This window comes from Oncorhynchus tshawytscha, linkage group LG03 (assembly GCF_018296145.1).
Source record: "Oncorhynchus tshawytscha isolate Ot180627B linkage group LG03, Otsh_v2.0, whole genome shotgun sequence".
NCBI lineage: Eukaryota > Metazoa > Chordata > Actinopteri > Salmoniformes > Salmonidae > Oncorhynchus > Oncorhynchus tshawytscha.
Window position 1 is genome coordinate 42705704 of NC_056431.1, and position 23506 is coordinate 42729209.

A 23506-nucleotide genomic window follows, 5' to 3' on the forward strand; every position below is an offset into this window, starting at 1 on the left:
TAATAGTCTCAGCACTAAATCAGTATTACATTAGGTGATAGTTACTAATATTTTGTGCATGACTGTGATTGTTTGAATCTTTGAAATGTCACGCAAACTGCTAACAGCGCTCAGAATATCCTTACCAGAACTTAATCAGTCAAGAGAGTGTTAACAGATTGCTAATTATTTCAGCGCTACTGGAGACACTACAACAAAACAACAATCATTTGCAAGTCTGAATGCTTCACATGCATGCTGTAGCTGAGCCATGCTGTAATAATAGAGGAGGAAAAGGTTGACAACACCATCGAGACCTTTTAAAGGGGCGCTGAACTCCATGATTTGGCCTCGTTCTTCGACTTGGTCTTAAAGAAATGCAGCAGCCATGACTGAAACCAAACGAGAGTTGTCTCGGGGGGTTAATGTGTGTATGTTCGCACGTGGCAAGCGTTTGTACATTCCCTCTGCCAACAGTACACAACCCAAGAAAAACTGTTACGGTACAGTTCATTCCGTAACATTTTGGAAAATACTTATTTTTTACAAAGAATCTCATATGCACACTTTATAGTAAATTTATATCACTAGAATAAACGTCTCCGACTCATATCGATGCCACATAGGCTGTTTTCGAGAGGTTGACTGTGCTCTTCCAGTTACCTCAAAACTCAACTGAATTCTACTGTGTTTAGTTATATTTAGCATATGCTAAAGCTGCACTGCTACCTAATTACCACCAACAAAAATGATGATACAGGAACTTTTTGAGTTGGTTCCTTAAGGTCCTCCAATCTATTTAGAGCCAGTACAATGTGAGTAGGAGCATCCCGGGGCCTTGGTAGGGCATCAATGTTAGGAAAATGTTATTACTTGCTTCAAAGGACACCAAACAAGCTTATCAGAATGGCATCGTAAACAAAAATACATACTGAAATGTTAAGGGTCCTTCCATATAGACAAGTATACACTATTATATTCATTTGTACGGCTATATAATTTGAATAGGAGGCATTCCTTATCAAAACATGTTTTTGTTCATAAGTTCACATTGTTGTTAGAGAATGGAAGGCCAGGACGTTGAGGGTGGTCTCCTGGTGCCTATATGCATGGTTTAAAAATGTATCCAGCCTTGTTTCAAGTTTGTATTTCACATGCACAAGTACCTGAAACCCAACAATACAGGAATCCGTATCAATTCAGTCCTAAAAATAACATAAAGTGGAACAAAAACAAACAAGAAAATAAATAAATAAGTAAGCTATATACAGGGTCAGATCCAATACCATATTTACAATGTGCAGGGATACTGGAGTGGTAGGGGTAGATATGCACTGTCACTGATGATGCAGAGTTATCTGGATGCTAAATCTATCCACTCATTAGATTATGTTCAACTCATAATTTACCCTCCCTAATCTCCTAGGACCGTAACCCTATATCCTCCACTACAATATAATGCTATCAGCATTACTACTGAAGTGTAAAAAGCAGGTTCAGATTCATTCAATGTCATTCACAGTAGACAAATAAATCCTTTCCTCAGTGGGACTCCATTTCTCCCGAGAGTCTCGCTGCCCTCATAAAACAAGCCACATATCCACTGCCCTTCTAGGAAGAACACCTGATGTGCAATAATAAGCAATAAAAAAAATGCCCATCCTTCCATATGCAAATGTCTCTGTCTCCCTCTGTCTACCAGCCAGGCTCACAAAGAACACACATTGCGCGTACACAGGAGTCGTCTCAGACCTGGATCTCACACCACGCTGCCAGTCGCATTCATTAGCAGTAGCTGTCTGTCTGACTAAATATATCAATCTTTTGTTGGACTGCCTTCATATGTCAGGCTTTAATAGGATGCCTCCGTGCATCAGCATGGAACAACCCTTCTGAAACAACATTTTATTTCCTAAACTGTGAATTACATGAATCTTTTTATTGGATGAAAAAAAAGAAGACATTTAGCTGACACTTATCCAAAGCATCTGACGGCCAGGGTATTCAGCTTAAGGTAGCTACTGTAGGTAAGGCAACCATATATCACAATCATTGTAATTGTGGTGAATTGGTAATAAGTAAAGCCTTCAGATATGTAATCTGCTATCGGTTATACCAAAATCTGGTGTATAAGCCTCACTCACCTCCTCTGATATCGTACTGTTCATTGTCAGAGCTTTAAAATTCTCATTACAAAGGAAGATGCCAAAGGGAAGATTCGCAGGTATTAAACATTCATCGCTTTTAGTTAACAGCATTTAGGATTACCCGCAATTACATGACGACAATAACACCTATTCATCTTCATCTTTCTCAGCAATAAATTATTCAGTGTAGACACGGATCTTGTGTCTGTCAGTTGGCATACATTAATGTTGCACATTGTGTCACATTTTAAATCTGCGCAAAGAAATTAGCTACTGTGTGTGAGTACAGAATATGCTGCAGGAAAGAGGAGACCCATGCGAACCCAAGAGGGGGCCAGAATGGCAAATTCAGCAGAAATATGTTTGGGAATTGATTTACTAGATGGAAAACAATACCTGGCTAAAAGGGTGAGCTATGGGGTTCCCTCCTCATCCTGTCACCTGCTGAAAGTCAGGTGTATAATAATTATTTCCACTGGGGGAAAATAAAGTAAATAAGGCCAATCATTTCCTACTTTCGGTCAGGAAACTATTCACACCTTTTCATAGTCATTAGGAAGGCAGACAGACTCTGGTGTGTTGATTGAATAGCGAATTCTCCAGTTAATTCCCTCTGCCAGTACACCGATCAAATCAGACTACATGTATGATTGTGGATAGTGGCCAGGATATAGAGTAGTATGTATGTGTGCCTCTCGGGTTGGTGGTAAATCTCCCTAAAAAGTACAGGAACATTTGGCTTACGGTTTGAGAGGTGTTATTCAGTGCTATACATATTCCTAAACAATTGTGTCATTAGGTGTGTACACGGTTGTATTCACGAGGCACCAAATGGAAGAGAATGGACTGAAACCCAGAGCATATCGGACTGCTTCTCTCTACCATATCATCGGATTCCTGCTGCTCCGGATCATCGCAGCTAGCTAGCTGCAAACGAGTGGCTACTGTTAGCTAATGCCTCTGTCCCGAAGCAATCACCAGCTAGCCTTGAGCTAGCCTCGAGCTAGGCCCATGTGCCAGCTAATTCTAGGGCTACAATACCTCCTTTGCCAATTGGCCTGGACCCTTTACTGTCGACACGGTGCCCCGCCGATCCATCACGACTGGACTGCCAATGTGATTGCCCGATGTGGTCTCAACAGGCTATTCTGTTACGATGTCGCCAAAGAACCAGCTACTAGCCCCGGCCCGCTAGCTTTTCAGAACGCTGTGTCCCCTGCTCGCCTAGCGTAGTAGTGACTACCGAACAGCACCCTGACTCACCTGTTGCTGCTCTTCTGACCCTATGATCACTCGGCTACTCAGCTGATGCCCCCTGGACTGTTTCAATAACATGGTACCTCATTTTGTTTACCTGTCGGCCCCAGCCTCGAACTCAGATCCTGCATGTACCTAGTTGTCCCGCTCTTCCCATTCATCGCCATTTACCCATTGTTGTCTTAGCTCTCCTGATCAACACCTGTGATTGCTTTAGACCTCTCTCTAATGTCAATATGCCTTGTCTACTGCTGCCTTGGCTAGTTTTTACTGTTTTACTTCACTGTAGAGCCCGCTCAACATGCCTCTTTTGTCCCACCCCACACACATGCGGAGACCTCACCCGGCTTAACTTGTCCCTCCGGCGACGAAACCTCTCTCATCGTCACTCAACGCCTAGGTTAACCTCCCCTCCTATTCCCTAGGCGCTATCATTTGTTGACTTCTGTAACCACAAAAGCCTTGGTTTCATGCATGTTAACATCAGAAGCCTCCTCCCTAAGTTTGTTTTATTCACTGCTTTAGCACACTCTGCCAACCCTGATGGCCTAGCCATGTCTGAATCCTGCCCCCCATTTATCTTCAGAGTTTGTACTGTTAGGTGACCTAAACTGGGATATGCTTAACACCACAGCCGTCCTACAATCTAAGCTAGATGCCCTCAATCTCACACAAATGATCATGGAACCCAGCAGGTACAACCCTCAATCAGTAAACACGGGCACCCTCATAGATATCATCCTGACCAACCTGCCCTCTAAATACACCTTCGCTGTCTTCAACTAGGATCTCAGCGATCACTGCCTCATTGTCTGCGTCCGTAATGGGTCCGTGGTCAAACGACCACCACTCATCACTGTCATACGCTCCCTAAAGCACTTCAGCGAGCAGGCCTTTCTAAGCGACCTGGCCCAGGTATCCTGGAACGATATTGACCTCATTCCATTGACCTCATTCGCCCCCACGATATGCAACTTTTCAGGGAAGTTGGGAACAAATATAAACAGGCAGTTAGGAAAGATAAGGCTAGATTTTTCAAACAGAAATTTGAATCCTGTAGTGCAAACTCCAATAAGTTCTGGAACACTGTAAAGTCCATGGAGAGTAAGAGCCCCCTCCTCCATTTTCAAAGGGGGTGACACTCCAGACCCAAACTGTTACAGACCTAAATCTATCCTACCCTGCCTTTCTATAGTCTTCGAAAGCCAAGTTAACAAACAGATCACTGACCATTTCGAATCCCACCTTACCTTCTCTCTATGCAATCTGGTTTCGGAGCTGGCCATGGGTGCACCTAAGCCACGCTTAAAGTACTGAATGATATCATAACCGCTATCGATAAAAGACAATACTGTGCAGCCGTATTTAACGACCTGGCCAAGGCATTTGACTCTGTCAATCACTGCATTCTTATTGGCAGACTCAACAGCATTGGTTTCTCAAATAACTGCCTCGCCTGGTTCACCAACTACTTCTCTGATAGAGTACAGTGTGTCAAATCGAAGGGCCTGTTGTCCGGACCTCTGGCAGTCTCTATGGGGGTGCCACAGGGTTCAATTCTCGGGCAGACTATTTTCTCTGTATACATCAATGATTTCGCTCTTGCTGCTGGTGATTCTCTAATCCACCTCTACACAGACGACACCATTCTGTATACGTCTGTCCCATCTTTCGACACTGTGTTAACAAACCTCCAGAGGAGCTTCAATGCCATACAACACTCCTTCTGTGGCCTCCAACTGCGCTTAAATGCAAACAAAACTAAATGCATGCTCTTCAACTGATCGCTGCCTGCACCCACCCGCACGTCTCGCATCACTACTCTGGACGGTTCTGACATAGAATATGTGGACAACTACAAATACCTAGGTGTCTGGTTAGACTGTAAACTCTCCTTCCAGACTCACATTAATTTTAAGCATCTCCAATCCAAAACTAAATCTAGAATCAGCTTCCTATTTTGCAGACAAAGCCTCCTTCACTCATGTTGCCAAACACACTCTCGTAAAACTGACTATCCTACCGATCCTTGACTTCGGCGATGTCATTTACAAAATAGCCTCCAACACTCTACTCAGCAAATTGGATGTAGTCTACCACAGTGCCATCCACTTTGTCACCAAAGCCCCATATACTCCCACCACTGCAACCTGTATGCTCTCGTTGGCTGGCCCTCACTTCACATTCATCGCCAAAACAACTGGCTCCAGGTCATCTATAAGTCTTTGCTAGGTAAAGCCCCGCCTTATCTCAGTTCACTGGTCACCATAGCAGCACCCAGCCATAGCACGTGCTCCAGTAGGTATATTTCACTGGTCACCCCCAAAGCCAACTCCTCCTTTGGCCACCTTTCCTTCTGGTTCTCTGCTGCCAATGACTGGAACGAATTGCAAAAATCACTTAAGCTGGAGTCTTATATCTCCCTCACTAACTTTAAGCATCAGCTGTCAGAGCAGCTTACCGATCATTGCACCTGTACATAACCCATCTGTAAATAGCCCACCCAAATACTTCATCCCCATGTTGTTATTACTTTTTTTCTCCTTTGCACCCCAGTATCTCGACTTGCACATTCATCTTCTGCACATCTATCACTCCAGTGTTCAATTGCAAAATTTTTATTATTTCGCCACTATGGCCTATTTATTTGCCTTACCTCCCTAATCTTACTACATTTGCACACACTGTATATATACTTTTCTATTGTGTTATTGGCTGTATGTTTGTTTATCCCATGTGTAACTCTGTGTTGTTTGTGTCGCACTGCTTTGCTCTATCTAGGCCAGGATACAGTTGTAAATGAGAACTTGTTCTCAACTGGCCTGCCTAAAGGTGAAATAAAACAATTTAATTTAAAAAACAAGGAGGGACTAAGTGAACTTGTCTAATAAGAAACCGTGGTTTTCCTTTTCCATTGTGAAACATTTTGCTATTGTGTGCACTACTGAATATGACCGAGTTACCACCTCCCCTCTCTGAGTTGTAGATCATTCACAAGTAGGTTGGGTCATTGAAACTGGCAGGTCCAGGATAATACAAAGTGTTGATAGTGTACATTAGTGTCTCTACCAGTGATTGAATGTCTATCATTATCAATTCCAGTCGGTGGGTTCATGTTTCCCTTCAAGTGTCACTCTACGAGATCTAGGATCGCCCTCACCGCCTAAGGTGCTCTCTCAGCACCCCAACATGATCCTCGTCTTCAGACCCCACACTCACAGATAGTCAAATTGAGATTTCCAGCTCTTTACCTTGGTCCTATTGAATATCAGATACCAGGCCACAGAGGAATGCAAATCTTAGTGTTGCCGTGGCCTTTCAGATTAATGCATCCATCATGGAAAAAGCTTTTATCAAGCTGACTATGAATGCATAAGGTCAGCGGGCAAAGCAATTGTGTAATTAAGAGGATGTACTTTGTAATTGAAAGATTTGACAGTCTTATAATTTCAAATTTCCCCAATAGTCAGCAAAGGGACAAGTTGAGAAGGGATATCACGTCTTCATTTTCTTTATATTCATCTTGTTGACAATAATAAGTGAAGTCTAAATTGATAGAGGCTAGAACTATCTGAATTACATAACCATTTTATCTCTGCTGTTGAAAACAAAATGTTAGTCAAAAAGAAATGTGAGATAATGTCTCAATGCTTTTTATAGTGGAGATCAAGTTTATAAAGTGCCTGGCTTGGCTGATGAGACAGTGGATTGTGCAGTCAGATGGAACAGATTAAATAGGCATTTTAACTAGATTATATTTCCACCATCAATAATTCAAAACATATATGCTAATTGAGCCATTATTGCCAAAGGTCTACCGCTGTGTGGTGTTGCTCTTCGTCTTTTATTTCATTCATTCATTTTACCTTTATTTTACCAGGGAGTCATACTGAGACCAAGGTTTTACAGATGAGCCCTGAATTACATAAGTGACAGAAAATACAAAATGCAAGCAGAAAGTCACGGTCGTAAAAAGAAAAGAAAAACCGCATTCTTCAGTAAAAAGATCTTCAATCAGCTTTGTAAATTGGCATAGAGGCACCAACACATTACATTTAAGAACATTTTGAAGATTGTTCCACAAAGAAGGTGCAACAAAAAACTAAAAGATAGAGACCTAGAGAACAAAGGAATTTCCAGAGTTAGCCATCCCTGAGACCGGGTGTGGTAACTCAAATGTCTAAAGTTTAGTAATGATGTTAGGTACAGTCTGACTTTTGCAAAAGAGCTTTCTTTATGAATGAAAAAATAACAATGAATCAACCTATGTGACATCCAAGAGGGCCAACCATCTTTCTGATAGAGAATGCAGTGATGAGTACTAAAATGGTCGCCCGTAACAAAGCGGGGTGCACTATGATAAACTGCATTTAACGGATTTAATGAAGTGGCAGCTACGTTCATATAGATGATGTTGCCATAGTCTAGGACTGATAGGAATGTCGACTGAATAATCTGCTTTCTACTATTTAGCGAGAGGCAGGATCTACTTCTATCAATATACTTTAAAAAAACAGTTTTCATCTATTCAGATGCCCTGATACTTCGAAACAGGGACACGATCAATATGGACACCATCCAAAGTACATAAGATTAAATCATCAGAATTATTTTTATGCGCTCTAGAGAACAACATATGCTTAGTTTTACCTGCGTTCAATACTCATTTCAGGTAAATAAAGTTTTTATGCAATACAATGAAGGCAGACTAGTTCAGATAGAGCCTTGTCAACTGTGGGGGCAATAGCATATACAACAGCATCATCGGCATACAAGTGCATGTTGCAATTCTTTACAGACAAGTCAATATTTTGTATGTAAACAGTCAAGAATACAGATGACCTGGCCTCCACAATCACCCGACCTCAACCCAATTGAGATGAACTCCTTCAAGACTGTTGGAAAAGAATTCCAGGTGAAGCTGATTGAGAGAATGCCAAGCATATACAAAGCTGTCATCAAGGCAAAAAAGTGGCTACTGTGAAGAATAGAAAATATATATATTTTTTTTAACCTTTATTTAACTAGGCAAGTCAGTTAAGAATAAATTCTTATTTTCAATGACATCCTAGGAACAGTGGGTTAACTGCCTGTTCAGGGGCAGAACAACAGATTTGTACCTTGTCAGGTCGGGGATTTGAACTTGCAACCTTCCGGTTACATGATTCCATATGTGTTATTTCATAGTTTTGATATCTTCCCTATTATTCTACTATGTATAAAATAGTAAAAATAAAGAAAAACCCTTGAATGAGTAGGTATGTCCTAACCTATGACTGGTACTGTATATGGCCCCTCCTCCCTATTTTTGTAACCTGTCACATCTAAATACATTATAATAGTTTACTTCAATGTTTTTATCAGAGATATAACCATTTAACCATGTTTCTGAGAGAGCCATGATGTCAGGACACGAGTCCTGTACCTAAATGTCAATTTCACACATTTAGGTGCATTAGGCCAAGCCTCCTACAATATTTAAAGTCAGAGGGGGTATTTAGCTCAGTCCCATAAGAGCTAACAGGCATAGGGTCATCTGCAGCTACTTGTTCAGTGAGCTGAGACTTTGCCAAGGTCCCTGGCCAACCACGTGAGAGCAGAGCAGACTGAGCATTTGACAAACATCCCTCAAGTCGCTGGATGCAGGGGCTGGGGTGGGAACTGGGAGAGCAGAGCAGTCCACCCGGATGAAGCTCCATCCAAAGGAGTGGAGCTGCTGCAGGGGACCGGTGGGGCTGCCAATACCCTGTTCTGGGTGTGGACAGGAAACCTTGGTGTGGCTCCTATTGCAGGGTTGGGGCTGCCATTAGGGATAAGAGTGTTCCAGCCTTGTACTGAGAATGGGAGTAGGGAGAGTAACCAAAACTAGCCTGGAAGGGAGATTGTGGGGTGAATTGAAGGGGGTGGAACGCAGTATGGCAAACTCTCAGTATATGTAGGCTGACAATGTGAATGATACATGGGCTGGGTCTGGTTGAGCTGTGGTGAGGCGGGCCTGGTATGGTTGAGCTGTGCTGAGGCTGGCCTGTTCTGTTGAGCTGTGCTGAAGCTGGCCTGTTCTGTTGAGCTGTGCTGAGGCGGGCCTGGTCTGTTCTGTGCTGAGGCGGGCCTGTTCTGTTGAGCTGTGCTGAGGCGGGCCTGGTCTGGTTGAGCTGTGCTGAGGCGGGCCTGGTCTGGTTGAGCTGTGCTGAGGCGGGCCTGGTCTGGTTGAGCTGTGCTGAGGCGGGCCTGTTCTGTTGAGCTGTGCTGAGGCGGGCCTGGTCTGGTTGAGCTGTGCTGAGGCGGGCCTGGTCTGGTTGAGCTGTGCTGAGGCAGCCTGGTCTGGTAGATTTGTGCTGAGGCAGGCCGGGACTGGTTGAGCTGTTCTGGGCGGGCCTGTTCTGGTAGAGCTGTACTGAGGTGGGCCGGGTGTGGTAAAGCTGTGATGAGGCAAGCCTGGTCTGGTAGAGCTCTGGTGTGATGGGCTGTGTCTGGTAGAGCTGTGTTGAGGCGGGCCTGGTCTGGTAGAGCTGTGCCGAGGCAAGCCTGGTCTAGTAGCATGAGAGGGAGGTTGTAGAGGGAATTGAAGAGGGTGGTGTGGAGGGCAGTGTGGAGGGTAGTGTGGCCGGTGATGTTCCTAACTCTGCATATGGCCTCTTTGACTGCGTCTCCTGGGGGAGAAGAGATGGAGGGTGGTGTGGGGGACAGTGTTGCTGGCTGTTCTCCATTCTGTATGGCATCACCGGATCCAGGTCTAAAGGATGTCTGATTTGTCTCAGGGAGTTGGTGGCTGGTCTGTGTCTTCTGTGGGTGAGGTGGACTGGCCACCCAGAGCAGAATCCTTTAACGTCCTTGCGAAAGATGGGAACAGGTGTGCATTGTCATAAAGACTGTCTAGGCTGAGGGTGGGATGGTGGACCAGGTGTACGTTGGGCCATAGCACACATTCCTGACAGAGGCTGGCATTTACCTTCTGGAGGATGGCAGGATGGAAATCTCTCATCTGGAGCGGGGATATATTACAATCTCCGCAAGGGGGAAGATGGCCCTCTCTATCAGTCCCCTGGGTGTTGCCACCCTCTCTTGTTGGGCACGCATGTCATTGGTCCCTGTGTGAATGATGATATGGCTGGGGGAGCCAAGCTGGGCCACAGTCAAGAGCTCCAAAGCTCTCTCTCTAATTAACTCCATTGGAGTCCATCATTAATATAATGTCTGGTTTCTCATCAGGTCTGTGGAGGACGGCAGGAGTGATGGGAGTAATTACAGGCCGTGAAATGGGGATGGAGGAGGTCAGCTGGGTTGGTGCATTGGTTGTTTGGGTTGGTTGGTGGATTCCGATTCAGCTTTTGGCTTGGTTCTAGGTTTTTGTGGGACTTTGTAGAGTGGATGGTGGTAGCTGGGAAATTCCTGCCTTAGCTCATGTAGCTCCTTCTGCAGGTCCTGCATGTAGCTGGTGTTGACTGTACCGGACAGTTCCTCTCTAAGTCTGCCCACTTCCATCCTGAGAGTCTGGTTGTCCTCAACATTCTTCACTGCACACTGCAGTTCCCGGATCTCCTCCCTATGCTGACGCACCAGGCTGATCTCCTCTAATAGATGCTGTGGTACTGCAGGTGTCACGTGTGAGAGGCATACTCGGGGCTGTGTCTGCTGCAGGCGAGGGAGGGAGAGGGACCCTAGGGACTACATACTGGGGCACAGATGGAGTGCAGCATGTTGTAGGTAGTGGCAGTGAAGAGGTTTTAAGTTCAGCAACAAGAGGTTTTATTTGGTCGAAGTAGGGGACAAATTGATCCAGACTGGCCTCTGAACCTTGAACATCACAGTGCCGTTATAATAAATATTAATGTTATATTCGGAGGTGGAATCAATGTAGAGTTGTTTATTGTTCTGTTTTCTGACATTTTAAGTTCATTATTGGTATTTTGGAGAGCTGTGTGCCAAGCATTAGGATCATCTGTGTACTGGTGAACAGAAGGTCTCCTTCCATTTTCTTCCCTCTGAGTTCCTCTGAGTCTCTGGGGATTCTCTTAGAAAAACATTTTTTTCATTTGTTTCTTTCATGACTCACTTGTAACATTTCCGTGTAGAAATGACAAGATTATGTTATAATACTGTTGTTTTATGCAACGAATGGTTGTTTTATGCAACAGAATCAGGTTCTTAGAACTCTATTGTGTCTGTGTGAACTGAGAGGAGCTTCTTAGATTTAACTCTAGCAACTGATTGATAATGGTCTTGTTGTCTCTCGGAGCCCGCATTCCAGAGAATGAGTTGGTGTTTGTGTACTGGGCGGTACCAGGGTGGAGGTGACTCGAGTATGGATAATGATGAGGGAAACCTTGTTTTGGGGTCCAGACTGTGGTTTCCACACAATGAGAACAGTCTTTACAGCAGATACGGTGTCTGCTGTGAATTATTAATTTATTTCATGTGATTCCTAATCTTGTGACCAATTCCACACATCTGTTGTTTGTCATGTGGACTAAAGGGGTGTATCTTTTCTATAAAAGATCTTTGTATCCTTTGTGTCAGGGCTCTCAACCCAACAGTCACCATGTTGGTTCAACCGGCCATCGTTATTACTCTATCCCTTCCATATTAATACATTTTGAACAAAAGTAATATCCTGATTGGTGATTGACCTTGTCTCTCCTCATTATTGATTAGAATGTCCATGACCCATTTTCAGGACACGTGATGGCAAGGCCTCTGAAACAATGCTTAGAGAATGAGTCAATCTTCATCCCCCTTGTGACCTCTTTAAACAATGCACTTGTATGAATAATACAAATAAAGATGTTAATTGTGTTTTTCAATGAAACAACACGTTACACATAAATGAAGATACCCTCTCCATGTTTAGGATCTTCCCACCTCCTTTTCAAGTGTTCTTTGCTTGTTTGTTTGCTCGTCTGAATGCTTGTTTTCTTGTCAAGGCCTGAAATGTCCTCCAGAATTCCCTCAGAAATCCTTACTCTTTCGCCCTGTGTTGGTTTTGTGTTTGTCTATGTCCTAACTCTTCTTGTTGTCCTTGTTGGGTTTATAGTCCACCCCGTTACCATTCCTTCCTTGCGTTGCCTGACGATTCAGCAGATGACCTAGACATAGAAACAACCGTTCTAGATGGTGTAAGCTATGCGTGACACTCTCCATGGTTATCTTGCTAATACACTGTGACATGGTTGTTACATGGCTGTGTTGCTGAGGCCATACACAACTGCACTGACGCATAGCCAATTAAGAGGGGAATATGTAAGGGGAGGGGAGGGAATGCGTGCTAACCTTTTGTTTGGAGTCTCTTGGCCATGTGGCCATATCATAGACTGCTCCAAGCTAGTCATTGTAGCTTACTTTAATCTTTCATCAGTGTCTTCCAATACTGTGGAAGCTAGATAGCTGATATTTGTCATCCAGTGGGCTGGAATGGCTAATCAGCTGGCAAAAGCTCATTGGAATCTAAAACAGATGATTTGGTGACCATTGGATTGGATTCAACAATGTCCCCTTGAGATAGAGATAGGAATTCATATGTGGATATGTAGGGTGACTAGGCAAGGATGTTGTCCTTGATATGCTGTCCAATACTCCATCTGCCAACAATTCAGTGTTTGTTCAGCTTTTTGTCAGATGATAATTACATCAAGCCGGTCTAGAACAGGATTTATATCTTTGGAGAATAAACCAAGGTTGATTTATTGAAGAAATCTACCACAAAATGAATTCTATGTTTTTTTTTACATTCTATTTTCGATCACCATTTCTAGTTTGTTCTCACAGAGAAGTCTTTATGTAGTTGCCTGGAGATGCTAATACAACAGACTGGAGGAAGCTGCACTACTGTTACCTGATCTCAAATTAAAACCTGATCTGTTTTCATTTCATGTTTTAATCATTACTCTGATAGACTGGCTTCCATCTGCTAAACGCCTGACTTTGACGAGGGGAAAACACTCGATGCATTTTGAGACATACTGGGAGAAACCAAAGAGGCAAAGATCAATAAAAAATGCATGCGCCTCCTTTTGACCGCAGCCATCCTGGTCTCCTGCAGCAGCCATCCTGGTCTCCTGCAGCAGCCGAATGTGGTTGTGGAGGATGTGGAGTCTGACCAAATCATGGGCTGGTGCCACCAACTGTAAAAGTTAGTGGCAGCAAGGATACCAAGGGGAAATGTTAATCTGGAGCCCTGAAATAGTAATTAACACTTAGTTTAGGTGTTGATACAGGGGAACACATATGCCAAGAACTCATTTGCAAGATAGGCTAAGTCGTTAGCTTGGCTTTTATAACGTATAAGGCTTAAGCAGACAGGCAGACAGAAACCAAAAGAAGCACAGTGACAGCAGTGTCTAAGTAGGGTGTGTAGGGTCAGGATGTGGACTGATGTGGATAAAATGCCGGTGGCGAATTCTTGTCCCAGTCCGCCCCTGGGGGGAGACGTCCCTTCAGCTCCTCAAAGGGGAGTCTCCTTTGAAATCAGGCACCCACACACGTACCTCAGCAGCACGGCTAGCTAAGCTGGGACTGTTCCCATTATCCATTTAACTCCACCACACTGCTCAGTGTCAGCTTCCCTTTGTTCACACTCATTCAGTTACTAAGTATTATTACACCCCTCGGAATAGGATCGTTTTTGCAAAGCCCCCCGCAAAGGAAGGCATTTACCTTAGTGATTAGGAACCTTCAATGAGAGCGAAGACATTGTGATTGTGGATGTATCTCCTCTCACAATCATTTACTATTCAACACCTAGATAATAGATCCAATTGCCCTGTGGCGAAGGTTTTGGCCGTGTACCTCACTGTGGTATTCATTGTCCTTCTGCCTTCATTTCTAAGCACAAACATAAGCAGCTGAACTTTTCTGCTTTCTTCAGGTCAAAGAGCTGGAGATGTGTGGCTGATGACGATGTCACTGGGCTTTCTTAACCACTTGACGGTGCATTTCAAGATCCGCCACAGTGGGACCATGACAGTAGGACAACCAAAAGAGATGCTTGACTATTCCCCTCCACAGTTTTATGTTAACAATTCTGCATGCCTATGATTCATTTGATAGTGCTTCCCGTTAGACAGTAAGGGTGAGTAAGAGCGAGGGAGAGAGCACCTGAGGTCTAACACCACCGAGTTGTGAGTTATATGATTTAATATTGATTAGACACACACATCCTCTATTTCCTCTGCCGGGACCTACCGCCTATTCATCCTTATGCTCAACTATTTTTGTATGCTGTCAACACTGTCTCGCCCCCTCTTGTGTCTAATGTAATTTACACGAGGTGAAATGGGATAAGCTTTTACAAAATGACCCACTCAAAAAAATATCATTGGTTTGCAGGGGTTCTGATAGCTCAGAATGGGGTCAAACAAGGAGACACCAAACACAGCCACTTTACAGTCCATCAGCTTTCATTCATAGGAAGTGAACTTGTGTCGATAGGGCCATTGCTCTCAAGGATGTCATGACGCTTGCAATATGCGTTCCCATCTACAGGAGCCTGTGGATTGTGTCCTTCCATAGTGCAATAATGCATTTACGCTGTAAGCTGCTCACTCCTATTCACAGCAGTGCCATCCTCGACATGTTTATTCATGAGCTCCGGCTCACTCTAGACTCCTCAGAGGAGCATTGAGAGTCATGTCTTGAGGCACAGGAGGGAGGGCGGGAGAGCAAGTGTAATGATTCCATTTGAATGTGTCTTATGGCTTTTACTCTGCTCCCATTCCTTATTAACCATGATCGACACATTGAGTTAATACAGAACTGCACAGTGACTGAAGTGCCTTTAAAACCCCGCTCTCCACAGTGGTACATTTTCAAAGAGCCCCCCTGGAGTATTTTGTGTAATTCTCTTTCTCCAGGATTCAAAAAATACATTTTCAACTTACTAGAGGAGCATCTGGCTCTGATTTTCACGTGATTAGCAGAAATCTGCCTAGGCTGATGACTGCTGCTTCAGGAAGATAAAAAATGGAACTATCTGGATCTTCCTGTACATTTCCAGTCCGTTTAGGGAGCTGCAAAGCGCCAAGGCAAATGTTTCATTATGTACACAGTATAGTTAACCACATAAGAGAAGAAACTGACATTCACATTTTAGTCATTTAGCAGATGCTCTTATCCAGAGCGACTTACAGTAGCAATTAGGGTTAAGTGCCTTGCTCAAGGGCACATCGACAATTTATTCACCTAGACGGCTCGGTGATTGGAACCAGCAATTTTTTGTTTACTGGCCCAACACTCAACTGCTAGACTACCTGCCGTGAGCCAAGGCACAAACAAAATTCAACCTGACTTCCTGTCATCATATACTATACCCCGAAAAGGGGTGTGACATCACAATGACTGGCCAAAAAGCACTCTGCCTGAAGATGATATTAGTGGCATTACATGTGTAGATGTGTCATTGAGCATCAACTTCATTTTAATTCACTGCGACTTCACAGAGGGCGGCAGTACTGCTGCCTGCACTGAAAACAGTTCATATCATGTCTAGGGTTTAGCTAAAAAAGCACTCCACCCATGTGGAACACAGTGGCCCAAGGAAATGGAAGCCAAAGAGGACTCAAGGTCCTCACGAGAACGGTCAAACAGGGCTAGAAGAGGAAAACAACATCTGCTTTTGGAGTGAAAAATGAGATGTATTTTGGTTTTGTTTTGCCAGAGGAGTCAAGGACCTGGAACATATGACGGAATAACAATGCCTCATAGACATACTGTACAGTTACGGCAGCTCCTTGTCCTTGTATTTGTGTGGTAATGAGTAAGGCCCAGAGTTTTTTCAGGTCAGTTCATGTGGTCAGGAAAAAACATAGAATTAGGAAATGGAATAATAATTTAATAGGATCTCTGTGGGAAAAACTCTGAACCGACAGTTAAATCCAATTTGTTTAGGAAACAAATTGAAAGGAAAATAGAAAAGCCCACCTGTGAAGCTGGGGTGCATTCCAAATGCCACACTTTTGGAAATATAGTGCATACATTTTGTGCACTGTGTAGGGAATAGGGTACTATTTGGAAACAGCACTGGTCTGTGACATGTTTACAGTTCCAGTCTGATGATGGTACATTGAGTACAAAATTAATTGTTTTGTTCATACTCTCATAGATTTCTCTTTAAGGATTGTGGCTGGGCTTGGCTGTCTCTCCACTGTTGAGAGATTTTGTGGGATGACATTCACATACTGCAGACATTCATTGATTTATTTTCACTGTGAAACAAGACTGTGCATTGAATCGCTATGAGCTATTTGTATCCTCATTAAAACAGTCTAGAACAGCCTTGGAGACTGGAAGGTGAGTCGAAACAAACTGTGCGCTAGACCAGAGGGAACTGAGACAGCACTTTCCATTCCTCTGTCAGAAATAACACACTACTCCCTATTGTGTCATGGCAGCTGACCAAGCCCTGTTAACCTTGTCAGAGTCAAGATTCACTCTCTCTCTGCTTGCGTGTATCTTGGTCACAACTAGGACTAAGATAAAGTAAACTACCGTTTTACCCCTGCCATACATAAAACACATCTGAAATTGATATGATCTGCTGGTTCATACTGCTAGATGCTGAATGTCACTTTAATACCTCTCATATGCCATGGTCTTAATACAATGTCATGTTCAGACTTCTGGTATTGTCTGCCAAGCCACTGATTACACCTCCATTATGCAATGGCAAATGTTTTTAGTTTTTTTATCAAGCCAGAGATCATTGTCATAGGTTAGCTTGCTTCCTCGCTTAGAGTATAATAACATTCCCTGAAACTCTCTCGTGACATCGTGCCTCCTAACCAGAACGATGATATCAGTTATGGATTAAGACAGGAATTGTAATTGATGGTAGCTCCCTATAATATTTTCCAGACATAGCATATTTCAGTAAATGCAAGGGAAGATCCACATCATTCATGGGAAATGTTTTTCCACAATTTGTTATGGATAGATTTTTTTGTCCTTTCCTATAAATGTTGTTTTCCAAGAAAGAAAATACCCAACCCTTGAATTGGCTTGTGGATAATTATAATTATCTTGTCATAGACGAAATACTCACATAACAGCCACAGTTTACTGCACAGTAGTCCACTGTACAGAAGATCAGAAAAGTAGCATCTACACGAATAGCGACGTTTACAACACAGGTCAATGGAGACAAACACTTGATGGAAAGAAAGGCTCTCATTACTTCTCGTTGTCAAGTGCCCTGTCAATACTGGGTCACCTCATCTCTACTGTGTTCACTGACTGTGTCACCTCATCTCTACTGTGTTCACTGACTGTGTCTCTAATAGCATAGCGCCACATTTAAGAGCTCAGCTAACCAAAACAAGGCAGCATCCCAAATGGCAGCCTATTTCCTATATGGTGCACTAGAATCCACAGGTCTCTGGTTAAAAGTACAACAGTAGTGCACTACATAGAGAATAGTATGCCATTTGGGACACATTTGAAATTATTAAGGGGGCTGTCTTGTGGTGGGACTGTAGTTTATGGTTTCTCAGAGGCAGCCTGTCGCACCTAGTGCATACCACCACCTCTCCTGTCTGTCGCTGGCCTGGTTCACTGACTCACCATCTTTGCGGTGATATGTGATTTCCACCTTGTGCTCCTCTGAGCCCATCAGAGCCTGGGCCACCTGGCTGATGGCATGTGTGTCAGTGTGCTCGCCGTGGAGGAAGTCACAGGTGCATGGCTTCTGCATGACATCCGGTCTGGAATAGCCGGTCATCTCACAGAAGCCGTCATTACAGTAGATGATCGCACAGTTCTGTACCCGGGCATTGGCTATAACAAATTTCCTATCTGTAAGAAAACAAAAACGATACACAATGCTATCAAACCAATCTTTATGTACAGCAGTCTAGAGGTAATACATTACAATTTGAGAGTTTTTGAACATTGCTGTATTTGTAAACTGAAGACAGTCCAATACTTGATTGTATTATTACAAAGGTGATATATATTTTTAAATCATTTCTTAGACTTTTTTAAACAACTCTTGATTCCTGAGTAAAACTATTGACTTGAAGCATACAGGAGCATAGGAGATAAAAAATTATAATAATACTTGATTGGACTAATATATTTATTTTCTAGACACCCAAAGGGGGAGGCTCAACTCATCCACCACTAATGATAGTAAATAGATAGTAAATAGATAGTAATAGATCATGACGATATAGTAAAGCTCAACAAAGTACATTATTGACACTGATTTGTCACTAACAAATTGATTTCAATTAACAAACCCCATTTTCAATTGGACAAGTTCAAACTGTTTTTAAAACGTAACTTCATTTCCAAACAGACTGATATACACGACTGCCACAATGCCAAGAATAACGCTTTAGATTAAAATTATGATACTTGGGATGGTATACTTACTCTGTCCTTCGAATTTCCGTATTATTATTCCAAGAAATGTATTTTGTGGCGCAACGTGACCTCTCCGAACAGGCATGATTATTCCGTGGTGTTGTATAAAGGCGCTTTCGCAATGAGACCTGAAGTTACTGTTGTAGCTTCCTCTTCTTTATCTTTCCTTTGTCACAAATCATAGCCTACTCGACGCACACGCACTTTCCACTTTAAATGACCTTTCCCAAATTCACAAGAATACGTTTTAGCCTGCATGCATACCGGAGCATTTGAATGACTCCTTACCGATACGCACGGAATCGGGGAGGATTGCCTGGGTCAGATGTAGTTTGTAAACCATTTCTAGTTGAAGATGGATGCGATCTTGACGTTCTCTGTGGTGATGTGGTGGACGACTAGAGGACAGGGGCTGATATACCAGGGGAGTGACGTTACCCCTAGGGGCTTAGTGCACAGCGCTGCCACCTCGGGTAAGGTTGATTCTTTGTGCTGAGAAAGCATACATCAGTCAAGCAATCTCGAAAACCTGTACAGTAGGTCCTCTTCAGTGCGCATGTAATACGTGCTCAACGAGTTGCATCTTTGAGTTGGAGCCACGTGTTTTTTAAAATTTACGTACAATATAGCATCCATGGACAGAATATTCATGAAAAAGCTTTGAGTTCATAGTACAAATAAAGTACAAAGTACACGATGAATGAAGTATGTACTTTATCCATCGCATTTGTTATGTCATTAATATACATCTTGAGCGTTATCATTTCAAACTGATAACATGAAAGCGTTCTGTAACAAAGTGTGAGTTGCCTACTTACTGTATGCTGTAGCCTAGTAATAGCGCACGAGGAATTGTCCATGGTGCTGAAGTTTCAGCGATGACACATGGGCGCAATTGAGACCTCTTGATTTCCTATAAAATATTGTTTAGCATTGATTGTATAGCCTATTGACAGTTTTTAATTAATTGTATAGTTCTACCTTGTTGTGTAGCAAAACATAGTTTAAATTGATTCAGTAGGTGTTGCATTCCAATTGATATGAAACCCATACCTGTCTAATACACAGCTCAGATAATCTCCGTAAAGATATGCAAATGTGTGCAGAATGAAAAGCCCTTCATACTGTCCTGCAACATCTGTCCATGTATTTCAGTATAGTGGCTCATCGCCTATCTGCTCCATTAAGAAAACGGGTTGAATGAAGGCATGACTGACAAACACAACCATGTGTATAATAGAGAGCCTTAGCATGTGTGCTGCACGTGTCGGCTTCTCTTCTCATTTCACTGTCAGCTATTACAAAGTCTTACATAATATTTTGTCTTCCAGCATTCTTTTTTTCAGCACTGCTATTTTAATCTGTCTGATATTTATGTCACCACCATTGAACTGCAAGCAAATATACAACAGAATAAATATATACTCTAATCTCAATTTAGCCATATTTTTGCATCTGGCGATACATACACTATATGTGCAAAAGTATGTGGACACCCCTTAAAATGAGTGGATTCGCCATTTCAGCCACACCCGCTTCTGACAGGTGTATAAAATCAATATGAGGCAGCCATCATTCAGCAACCTCCTTACATAATGTTTTGCCATCTGTTTCAGGGCCGCATGCGCTGATGTTACAACAACCCTAACACACAATAAAGCCATCATACTCAACAGGGCTCTTGGACAGGTCTCTGAAATAGCCCCTAATGGCAGGAGGTCTGCAATTTACATAGTGATACATGCCTCAGTGTCTATATTGTAGGTGTCTCCGTTTACAATCATATTAGATGCCTGAGGGAAGTAGGCGGAAGAGGGAAGACTTCTGAAGTTCTGCTTGTTTCGACTGTCCCTAAAAACCAACTAATCTCTTTGAAAAGGGCCTACAGTTGAAGTCGGAAGTTTACATACACCTTAGCCAAATACATTTAAACTCAGTTTTCACAATTCCTGACATTTAATCCTAGTAAAACATTCCCTGTCTTACGTCAGTTAGGATCACCACTTTATTTTAAGAATGTGAAATGTCAGAATAATTGTAGAGAGAATGATTTATTTCAGCTTTTATTTCTTCATCACATTCCCAGTGGGTCAGAAGTTTACATATCCACTCAATTAGTATTTGGTAGCATTGCTTTTTAATTTTTTTTTTACTTTTTTCTCAAACACTTTCGGGTAGCCTTCAATTGTTGTACAATAAGTTGGGTGAATTTTGGCCCATTCCTACTGACAGAGCTGGTGTAACGGAGTCAGGTTTGTAGGCCTCCTTGCTCGCACACACTTTTTCAGTTCTGCCCACATATGTTCTATTGGATTGAGGTCGGGGCTTTGTGATGGCCACTCCAATACCTGGACTTTGTTGTCCTTAAGCCATTTTGCCACAACGTTGGAAGTATGCTTGGAAGACCCATTTGTGACCAAGCTTTAACTTCCTGACTCATGATGCCATCTATTTTGTGAAGTGCATCAGTTCCTGATGGTGTTCTTCAGCTTGCAGGCCTCCCCCTTTTTCCTCAAACCATAACGATAGTCATTATGGCCAACAAGTTATATTTTTTGTTTCATCAGACCAGAGGACATTTCTCCAAAAAGTACAATCTTTGTCCCCATGTGCAGTTGCAAACTGTAGTCTGGCTTTTTTATGGCGGATTTGGAGCAGTGGCTTCTTCCTTGCTGAGCGACCTTTCAGGTTATGCCGATATAAGACTCATTTTACTGTGGTTATAGATATTTTGTACCTGTTTCCTCCAGCATCTTCACAAGGTCCTTTGCTGTTTTTCTGGGATTGATTCGCAGTTTTCACACCAAAGTACGTTCATCTCTAGGAGACAGAACGCGTCTCCTTCCTGAGCGGTCTTGGCTGATTTCTTTTGATTTTCCCATGATGTCAATCAAAGAAGCACTGAGTTTGAAGGTAGGCCTTGAAATGCATCCACAGGTACACCTCTAATTGACTCAAATGATGCCAATTAGCATATCAGAAGCTTCTAAAGCCATGACATCATTTCCTGGAATTTTCCAAGCTGTTTGAAGGCACAGTCAACCTAGTGTATGTAAACTTCTGACCCACTGGAATTGTGATACAATGAATTATAAGTGAAATAATCTGTCTGTAAACAATTGTTGGAAAAATGACTGGTGTCATGCACAAAGTAGATGTCCAGACCGACTTGCAAAACTATAGTTTGTTAACAAGAAATATGTGGAGTGGTTGAAAAACGAGTTTTAATGACTTCAACTTAGGTGTATGTAAACTTCTGACTTCAACTGTAGCCATGCAATCTCCATATCAAATCAAATCAAATCAAATCAAATTTATTTATATAGCCCTTCGTACATCAGCTGATATCTCAAAGTGCTGTACAGAAACCCAGCCTAAAACCCCAAACAGCAAGCAATGCAGGTGTAGAAGCACGGTGGCTTGGAAAAACTCCCTAGAAAGGCCAAAACCTAGGAAGAAACCTAGAGAGGAACCAGGCTATGTGGGGTGGCCAGTCCTCATTTCTGGCTGTGCCGGGTGGAGATTATAACAGAACATGGCCAAGATGTTCAAATGTTCATAAATGACCAGCATGGTACAATAATTATAAGGCAGAACAGTTGAACTGTAAGCAGCACAGTCAGGTGGAAAAATGAAACTGGTGCAGCAGCATGGCCAGGTGGACTTGGGAAACTATAGTCATTGTTAACAGGTAGTCCTGGGGCATGGTCCTGGGCTCAGGTCAGTTTTAACTGAACAGCAGCATGGCCAGGTGGATGGGGAAGCAAGGAGTCATCATGTCAGGTAGTCCTGGAGCCAGGCCTAGGGCTCCATAGACAAACCTTGGCAGTAGAATGGCCTTACTGAAGGCCATTCTCACCTGCTGGTGAGTCTCTGATCCACCTCTACGCAGACGACACCATTCTGTATGCTTCTGGCCCTTCTTTGGACACTGTGTTAACAACCCTCCAGGCAAGCTTCAATGCCATACAACTCTCCTTCCGTGGCCTCCAATTGCTCTTAAATACAAGTAAAACTAAATGCATGCTCTTCAACCGATCACTACCTGCACCTGCCCGCCTGTCCAACATCACTACTCTGGACGGCTCTAACTTAGAATACGTGGACAACTACAAATACTTAGGTGTCTGGTTAGACTGTAAACTGTCCTTCCAGACCCATATCAAACATCTCCAATCCAATGTTAAATCTAGAATTGGCTTCCTATTTCGCAACAAAGCATCCTTCACTCATGCTGCCAAACATACCCTTGTCAAACTGACCATCCTACCAATCCTCGACTTTGGCGATGTCATTTACAAAATAGCCTCCAATACCCTACTCAACAAATTGGATGCAGTCTATCACAGTGCAATCCATTTTGTCACCAAAGCCCCATATACTACCCACCATTGCGACCTGTACGCTCTCGTTGGCTGTTCCTCGCTTCATACTCGTCGCCAAACCCACTGGCTCCATGTCATCTACAAGACCCTGCTAGGTAAAGGCCGCCCTTATCTCAGCTCGCTGGTCACCATAGCATCTCCCACCTGTAGCACACGCTCCAGCAGGTATATCTCTCTAGTCACCCCCAAAACCAATTCTTTCTTTGGCCGCCTCTCCTTACAGTTCTCTGCTGCCAATGCCAATGGAACGAACTACAAAAATCTCTGAAACTGGAAACACTTATCTCCCTCACTAGCTTTAAGCACCAACTGTCCGAGCAGCTCACAGATTACTGCACCTGTACATAGCCCACCTATAATTTAGCCCAAACAACTACCTCTTTC

General features: G+C 43.1%; 1 protein-coding gene across 1 annotated transcript in view; it reads right to left on the minus strand.

Annotated features, from left to right (window-relative positions):
• LOC112224141 (potassium voltage-gated channel subfamily H member 7) overlaps positions 1-19106 on the minus strand; it is a 77787-nt gene extending 58681 nt beyond the window's left edge. Inside the window, exons 1-2 of the mRNA XM_024387489.2 lie at positions 18747-19106; positions 17934-18164 (exon numbers count right to left, since the gene is read on the minus strand). Coding sequence (XP_024243257.2) covers positions 17934-18164; positions 18747-18822 — 307 coding nt within the window. The 5' untranslated portion in view covers positions 18823-19106. The remainder of the gene's footprint in view (positions 1-17933; positions 18165-18746) is intronic.
• Positions 19107-23506: the final 4400 nt, after the last annotated feature.